Source organism: Halichoerus grypus, chromosome 2 (assembly GCF_964656455.1).
Source record: "Halichoerus grypus chromosome 2, mHalGry1.hap1.1, whole genome shotgun sequence".
Classification (NCBI taxonomy): domain Eukaryota; kingdom Metazoa; phylum Chordata; class Mammalia; order Carnivora; family Phocidae; genus Halichoerus; species Halichoerus grypus.
This window is the reverse complement of record NC_135713.1, coordinates 190356465-190364962: the sequence shown is the minus strand read 5'-3', so window position 1 is coordinate 190364962 and position 8498 is coordinate 190356465. Positions and strand designations below refer to the sequence as shown.

The 8498-nt window shown below is 52.1% G+C and overlaps 1 protein-coding gene and 1 long non-coding RNA gene across 2 annotated transcripts in view; one reads left to right on the top strand and one right to left on the bottom strand.

Moving 5' to 3' along the window:
• Positions 1-773: 773 nt before the first annotated feature.
• ARL4D (ARF like GTPase 4D) lies at positions 774-2758 on the bottom strand. Its single transcript, XM_036071317.2, has 2 exons — positions 2646-2758; positions 774-2079 (listed from the first exon to the last, which is right to left on the bottom strand). The coding sequence occupies exon 2, from the start codon at positions 1983-1985 to the stop codon at positions 1380-1382; it is 606 nt and encodes a 201-aa protein (XP_035927210.1). The 5' UTR covers positions 1986-2079; positions 2646-2758; the 3' UTR covers positions 774-1379.
• Positions 2759-2861: 103 nt separating this feature from the next.
• The window catches only part of LOC118537782 (uncharacterized), a 34771-nt gene continuing 29134 nt past the window's right edge, over positions 2862-8498 (top strand). The window contains exon 1 of the long non-coding RNA XR_013445113.1: positions 2862-2916. This is a non-coding gene — a long non-coding RNA (uncharacterized LOC118537782). The remainder of the gene's footprint in view (positions 2917-8498) is intronic.

The following is an 8498-nucleotide window of genomic DNA, read 5'->3' as shown; positions in this document are numbered from 1 at the left end:
CTGAGATCATGACCTGAGCTAAAGGCAGACGCTTAACCAACCAAGCCACCCAGGTGCCCCTAGCATATTATTCTTATTACCACTATTGGTGGCCTACACCTTCCCCCTCCTCCCCTGGAGGGGGGAGTGGATGTCTAGTAGTCCACACTCCCACCAGGCACAAACCGCGACTGCTATTACAGCCCCTCTTGTGGGAACAGCCACCATTCCCAGAGCTGGACAACTCACAGCTTAGTCACCAGGGCCGGGCTGGCTCAATCCAGCCCAGACCTCCCCAGCACCAGCCCCTGCCGCTGCTGCCGGTGAGCTGTGGTCAGCAGGATTCAGCACACGGAGATGGCTGAAAGCCAGGAAGGAATTACTTTCCATATTCACAGGATCCCCCAAGGTGGAAAAAAAAACAGATCAGCCTGAGTGCCAAGGAGTGGGGGAGGATGAGAACAGAATGGCTCCTTGAGGACTTACCTATATAAACCTAGGAAAGTGTCCCCAAGGACCAGCTGGTATGAGGGGCAAGTAAGAGCCAGGGGATGAGGGGAGGGGGGAGGAAGCAGGAGAAAGAAGGGACACCCCCCAAAAAAACCTGCAGAAATCAGGTAATAGCTTGGGAGAGGGCAATTTCAACTCCATCTGTAATTTCCACCAGCCATCCCGTGTTTCCTTTGCAAATTCAGCTTCAAGATAAAACTCCCCCCACCCATTCCTGCCACCCATACAGAAATCTGGGACTACTCCTGGGGCTGGGTAAGAAAATGCCAGACCAAGGTCAGAGCTACAGTATCATCAGTCTTTAATAACTTATAGGCAAATGCTAAAAAATAGTTAATAATACTACAGAGGACACACACGGCTTATAAAAACAGTTGTGGATCTACAAATGTGGGGAAGGGTTCCTGGCACTTTCACACAGACACAAAAATAAAGACTATTGTGACTAGCATCCTTAGAAAAGCAGCCTGGGGGACACCCCCAATTGGGGGGGTGGAGGTGGGGAGACAGTCCTCGTTCATCCCAAATGCATTCTCCAAACAACCTTCTTTTGCTCCAAACAACCTTCTTCTGCTCCAAAACACATCTCATCAACAAGCCAGAGAAGAAAAGAAGAAACAGGGTCGAGGTAGAGTCACGGCTTACATTTAAGCCTCCCCAGTCCTGCAGCCCTCTTTTCTCCAGAGGTGGGGATGAGGGAGGGAGAGGAGAAGACATCCCATCTCCCCTCCCCTCCCCAGTGCTGCACTAGAACAGGACCCCCAGTGTGCTCCTTGGTCCTTCACTGAGGCGGACAGGTCCTGCAGCCCAGAGCTGAGGGAGGGGCCACGGGCTCCGCCTGGCTGTCCAGGTGTACAGACCCCTACTGGTGAGAAGGGGACAGCCTCGGGTCACCGTCTCTTCTTGCCTACCCGGGCTGCCTTCTTCCTCTTGAGGATCATCTCGTACAGGCGCTCCAGGCCCGGCTGCAAGCCCAGCCCATCCACAGCGCTGCAGCCCTGCACGTGGGTGAGCGTGGCGGCTGCAAGCTCTCGGACCGAGAGCCTCTTCTCAACCTCTGCAGCGCTCAGCGCCCCAGGCTGATCCTGCTTATTGGCCAGCACGAGCACAGGCACACCCTGGTTGTCCGAAGCCCGGCTGATGCGGTGTAGCTCCACCTTGGCCTCCTCCAGGCGCTCAGCCTCGGCCGCATCCACCACAAACACCAGCCCGTCTGTCCGACGTGTGTAGGAGCGCCACAGTGGTCGCAGCTTCTCTTGCCCCCCGACATCCCACACTTGGAAGGTGATGCCACGGGACCCTCCCAGGGGCACCCGGATCTTCTCTGTGTTGAAGCCTTTGGTGGGTACGCTCTGGACAAACTCCTTGAACTTGAGGCGGTAAAGGAGCGAGGTCTTTCCAGCAGAGTCCAGCCCAACAACCACGACATGCAGGGCCTGGAAGTGGGGCAAGAAAGAGGAGGCAGTGGGAGCCATCTCAGTCAAGTGGTTCCCCATGGTGAGCTCCAGCTAAGGTGCAGGTCAGGGGGCACACAGGAGAGGCAGGAAGGTGGCCTTGAACTGCAGGCTTTGGGGACCGCGGCTGGGTTATCTGAACGGGAAAAAGTCAGGGGAGAAAAAAAGGAGACGTTTAAAAATAAACATGATATGTGCAACTTCTAGATCCTGTCCTAAATCAGTCGCCCATCCTTCCTTTTTAAAATTCCAGTTTTTGTTTTGTTTTTTTAAACAGCTCCAAGTGTAACAGAGGCGCTCCCCGCTTTCAGGGGAGACGAGATCTACAGAGACCCCCGGGGCCTGGACACAGGTTGGGGGGTGAGGCCTTGATCTGGAGATGGTCGGCTTCCCGCGCCTCTTCTCCGAGGTCGCGGCGCGGTCGCAGACGCAGAGACCCTCATTCCCCACGCGAGAATCCTCACAGGAAGGAGCAGGTCGGGCAGCGCCCCCCAATTAAGTTAGGGTACGGGCGCTCAGACGGGAGAGTAAGGCCCGCTCCCGCCTGCCCTCCACGTCCCCAAGCGGTTGACACGACCCTCCTTAACACCGCGACCCCCTTCCCGCTGTCCCGTGACACTTCGCCTTGCCCGGATCGCCGACTCCAGCTCCCCAGGTCCCCGCACCGGAGCCACCTCAGCTCCGCCTGAACAGCCCCTTTACCTTCCGGCAGCCGCACTCTCCCCAGGCCAGCCACCCGAGCCTCCACGCGAAACTGCACGCCCGCCCCCAGCGCGTGCCACGGCCGCCAGCACCGCCGGCGCTGCTGCCACTGCGGAGCCGGCCCCGCGACTCCGCCTTAAAAAGCCGCGCGTAACGTCACGCAGCGCGGGCCAATGAGCAGTCCCGCGGCGGCGGGGAGGGGCGGGGCGGGGCGGGGCCTGGAGATACGTGCCCGGCGACCCCCGACAACCCGGCGATGGACGTGTGCTCGGTTAGTGAACGTTTTATTTGATCTTTTCTCCCATAGTCTAATATTTGGAGGTAAACTCGGGATGGAAAGTGAGAGGGACAGACGTGGCAGCGTTTGACTTGGAGAGGTGAAGAGCTTCGTAGTCTACGCGGCGGCATCCTCCTCCCCCCACCCCCCGCCCACCCCGAGATAGCCACCCCACGTACACACTGCCCCCGCCAGGGTCTGCTGGAGAGATGCTCACAAATCTTACTCTTTTATCTTTCCTAAGTCAGTGTTCAAACCTGTGTAACCCCGGAACCTCATGAAACAGCCTAAGCCTGGGCGCCTGGGTGGCTCAGTTGGTTAAGCGACTGCCTTCGGCTCAGGTCATGATCCTGGAGTCGCGGGATCGAGTCCCGCATCGGGCTCCCTGCTCAGCAGGGAGTCTGCTTCTCCCTCTGACCCTCCTCCCTCTCATGCTCTCTGTCTCTCATTCTCTTTCTCGCAAATAAATAAAATCTTAAAAAAAAAAAGAAACAGCCTAAGCCTAAGCCCATTACCCCATTGATCCTCACAGCAGCCTGTAAGGTAGGGACTGGTGCGGTCTGCATTCTACAGGGGAGGAAAGCTCCGAAGGGTTCAATGACTTGTCTAAGGTCACCCAGCCAGGAAGTGGCTGAGCAAGGATCTGTCTGAATCCGGTGTCTGGGCCCCTGACGGCATAGCTCTCCCTCCTCTCTCATCGGGGAGGCCATTGGGTTAGGCATCCTTAGCAGAAATCCCTCAACCGCTGGTTAGAGTGCTGACCAGAAGCAGACACTCCAAGGCCCTCCCTTGTTCAAATAGGTAAAGAGGGAATTCTTCACTCCTCAGGACTTTGATTGACCTCATTCATACTGTGTGCTCTGCCAGAGAGACTCTGCGGATATAGAGGATGCGGAGGCCACAGGGCCTGGCCTCAAAGGGCTTAAACTCTAGTGAAAAAACAAGACTGGCCACTGACAGGGAACACTGGGCCTCTGTAAACCTGAGATAAGTCCTCGTAGGACTTCAGAGGAGGGAGAGAAGGTGTGAACTGGAAGCTTCTGGAAAGTGTTCTGTAAGTTAATGAGTCCTGTGTAGGATTGGTTAGGAGGGGGAGAGGACTGAGTGGCATCTCCCCAGCCATTGCAGCCTGATACGATCTGGGCAGCCCTGAAGAGGAGGAGATGTCACAAAAGGACAGTGTGACCAAAAGGATATCAGTGATTACCTGCAGGGGGAGGTAAGTAAAATTGAAGGAAGGGAGGAGGATCAAAGGAGAATAAGATCATAACCCTATTATTTCCTTTTTTACAAGGAGGCTGGATTCTTACATTTACTGTGTAATTCAGTATTAACCCTTTTTAAAGGTTATATTTGAGAGGGATCGGAAAAAGAGTAGGGGAAGTCACTGCTAGACAGGAGGGCCTAGCCCTTTCCTGCCCACTGGCCTCCCATCCGTTTAGCACCAGTCTGCCTTGCCACCTCCTCCTTCCCCTCCCTCCTCTAAAACCAGCCACCTGGTTTTCCCAGCAATGCAAGGAGCCTCCTGGAATCCCCAAAGACATAAAGACCTTAGGAAATTAGTGTTACACTCCATATTGGGGGGGTGGCAGATTGCCACAGGAGCTAAGACACAGAGGTGGCCTGTGTTAGGAGAGGGGAAGACAGCAGGCCACGAAGTTGGAAACTACTACCGTGTTGAGTGGCCACTGCATGCCAGGCTCTGGTCTGAGAACTCTGCATACTTTTCCTTTTTGATTTTTTTTTAATTTTAATTTTTTTAAAGTAAACTCTACACCCAACGTGGGGCCTGAACTCACAACCCCAAGATCAAGAGCCACGTGTCCCACCCACCGAGCCAGCCAGGCACCCCATACTTACAAGAATTAAGTATGGTTATTCCAGAAAGAAAGAAGCACTGAAAAGTTAGGTAATTTGTCCAAGGTGAGTCTGCTAGAAATTGGCCAAACTTGGCATTGAGCAAATGTTACAACGCTGTGAAACTGAAAACACACAGTAATGAGAAACACAGATTGTCTCGTGTTTCTTCTGCAACCTTTGAAACTTCCTGGGCCTCACAACCGGGAGGGAAATTGTCACTTGATTATCTGATAAAAGCGATAAAACTGGCAATCCTACCCCACCCTTCATCTTTCTGGTTTGCCAGAGGTGTTGATGAACAAATGGGGAGGAAGAGGTGGGGCAGGGAGAGGTGAGGCAAGGGGCCCAGCTTCTCAGGGCAGCACTAGGCTGTGGGCTTACCGCAATTTGTCCCCTTTAAATGGAAACTCCAGTTCCCCCCTCTACACACACACACACACAAACACACATACCCTGTCCCCAGGGAGCCTTCCTCCATTAATGACCATTTTCCTTCCTGGCAGCCTCACCTCTGCAGCCCTTTCTCTCCACAAGATCACAGCCCAGGACCTCCTGTATTGGGGGATTCACTGCAGAGAACATTTGAACATTTGTACATTGAACAATCATATATGGAGTGCCTGCTAGGTTCTGCGCATACAGCCCTGAGTGAGATGGATAAGGACCTGCCCTCTTGGAGTGTACACTCTAGAGGGGAGAGACAGGCAATGAATAAAGAAGATGGTTTCAGATGGTGATACTTGCCATCAACGGAAATAAAACAGGGAGATGTGTCAGAAACTCGGGAAAGGAACTGCTTCAGACTGCAGGGAGCAGGCTGCTCAGGAAGGCTTCTCCAACAGGTGACATTAGAGCCAAGGCTTAAGTGACAGGGGTCAGGTCAGCGTTCAAAACAGAATGACTAGCTGGGAGCTACCCGCTTCCTTCTGTGGGCTCCCCCACGTGGATGAGATTCCAGCTGCTATGTCATCGTTCGTCCCCAGAGCTGTCTCCCCACCAGACGAAGCCCTGAGCCCAGGAGCTGGTTCCTGTCATCCACAGCTCCAAGGTGCCCAGCGCTTGACAGGAAATCTTGCATAAATTCATGGATGCATGACAAAATGATTAAATGTACTGAGGGGTGTCCCTGAGTATGAGAACCAAACATCTATCCTTAGCCTGGGAGATTCCTGGTCTGGGGTTCCTCAGCCCTTGAGGGTTCTGTTGATAGTGGGTTAGCCAGGAATGCCTATAAAACCCTGCATTTCTGGGCAAGGTCTAGGTAGTATTGAACTCTTGGGTCTTTATTGAGGATGAGGAACTTCTTAGAGGAGGAAAAACAGAGGCCAGGGGTGAGGATGACACTGGAGAGAGAGGCCCCCGTCAAGGCCTGGCGTGCTGAAACCCTGGGCGGAGAGTCAGGGTGAGTCCTGTCCCTCACCAGTAGACTGGCTTGGAAAAGTCACTTCGCCCCCCCAGGGCTTAGGCGATTCCAGGTCCCGTCCCCCACCAACAGTCCATACTCAGGAATAGCCGAGGATAGAAGATGAAGGAGCTCACCAAGGAAGAGGCTGAGAACATCTTTGTCTCCACAGTACCCTAAACAAATACCTGTCTCAGCGCACAAATGAAGGGAGGAAAGGAGTCTGCAGGAGTGAGCAGTGAGGGAGGGAAGCCAAAGAAGCAGCAAGCAGCTTGGGAATCACAAAGACCCGTCTTTCTTTCTTTCTTTCTTTCTTTCTTTCTTTCTTTCTTTCTTTCTTTCTTTCTTTTCTTTCTTTTCTTTCTTTCCTTTCTTTCCTTTCTTTCTTTCTTTTTTCTTTTTTCTTTCTTTCTTTCTTTCTTTTCTTTCTTTCTTTCTTCCTCTTTCTTCTCTTTCTTTCTTTCCTTTCTCTTTCCTTTTCTTTCTTCTTCTTTTCTTTCTTTCTTTCTTTCTTTCTTTCTTTCCTTTTTTTTCTTTCTTTCTTCCTTTCTTTCTTTCTTCCTTTCTTTCTCTCTCTCTCTCTCTCTTTCTTTCTTTTTCTTTCTTTCTTTCTTGTAAGCTCTCTGCCCAATGTGGGACTGGAATTCTCAACCCCAAGATCAAGAGTCACATGCTTGGGGCACCTGGGTGGCTCAGTCTGTTAAGTGTCTGCAGACTCAGCCTGCTTCTGTCTCTTCCTCTGTCCCCCCCCCCCACTCGTGCGCTCTCTTTCTCTCTCAAATAAATAAATAAATCTTAAAAAAAAAAGGTCACATACTCTACAATTGAGTCAGCCGGGTGCCCCACGAAGACCCATTTTTCTTTTTCTTATTTTTTTTTTAAGGTTTATTTCTTTGAGAGAGAGCGAGAGAGCAAGGGGAGGGGCGGGGGGGAGAGTGAATCCTCAAGCCGACTCCCTGAGGAACGTGGAACCCGACTCGGGGCTCAATCCCACGACCCTGAGACCATGACCAGGAGACCACAGTGTGAGCGTAAACCAAAAGTCGGCCACTCAACCGACTGAGCCACTGAGGCACCCCCTCAAAGACCCATTTTTCAAATCCTAGCTTTATTTCCTCAAGAACAAAATGGAGAAAACACAACCTACCTCTTAGAATGAGTGTGAAATGAAAAAAAAAAAAAGTGTGTAAGGGCCCCATAGGCACCCTTCTCCAGTCAGGGGGCCCTTTGAGATGCAACTCTCCCAAAACCCAGTCCCAGGGCCCCAGCCTTAGGGCTAGAAAGGAGCAGATGCTGCCCCCTGGTGGATATGTTTGTCACTGACTGATCCCTGAAGAAAAGTGGAGGAGTAGAGTGGAAGTTATATGCCTGTAAGTTATATGCAGGTTCCTTTGCCTCCTTCTGGAGTCTTCCTTTCAGACAGGGCCTTTCCTGCAGTTTGAGATTGGGAATGAAAAATCTACCCTCTTCAAGTTTTTCTGTGGAGCTGAGATCAGATTTAAACGAACATGATTGGAAGGGCACCTGGGTGGCCCAGTAGGTTAAGAGTCCCAGCTCCGGGCTTGACCTCAGGGTCGTGAGTTCAAGCCCCGCATTGGGCTCCATGCTCAGTGTAAAGCCTACTTAAAAAACAAAAACAAAAAACATTATTTGAGCAGAAAATCTAATTTCAATTACATTTCCCATACTGTTATGAGGGCCTAATGACAGATGCAGAGAAGGCTGAGGCAGGAGGAAGCTCCAGGGCAGGGAAGGTTATGAGCTCAGTGGCAGCCATGTTTGGGTGTCTGTGAGGATGGATGTGCAGCGTGCATTTGCACAGGAGCTTGGCACTCAGGGGAGGGCTGGAGGAAGGGATTTGGGTGGTCAGCCAGAAACAGCAACGAGAGCCCCAGGAGGGTGATAATAACCCGGAAGCAAGGAACAACCAAACTGAGAGAGTGAGAGAAGGGAGAAAGCCAGGTCCATGCTCCAGAGGGAAGAGGGTGACTGCCCAGGTATCCAAGCTAGGTGGGTTCTTTGGAGCATTCGCAACAGGGGCCAGTCCCCCGTGACCTCATCCATTTGATTCAGTCTTTCTCCACTGATGGGGGGGTTTCTCTGCCAAGCCCTCCATGTTGTCTTGCACACACGGAGTGGTAGTGTAGCTTCAAACCGTGGTTCTCAAATTTGAGAGTATATCAGAATCATCTAGAGGACTTACCAAAAACACAGATTGCTGAGCCCCACCTCCAGAATTTCTGGTTCAGTCGGTCTTGGGTTCACAGGCCCAAAAATGTGCATTTATAGCAACTTCTCAGGTAATACTGATGAT

Excerpts from the sequence above, each read along its gene's own strand:
- ARL4D (XM_036071317.2), bottom strand. The coding sequence starts at position 1,985 with ATGGGGAACCACTTGACTGAGATGGCTCCCACTGCCTCCTCTTTCTTG.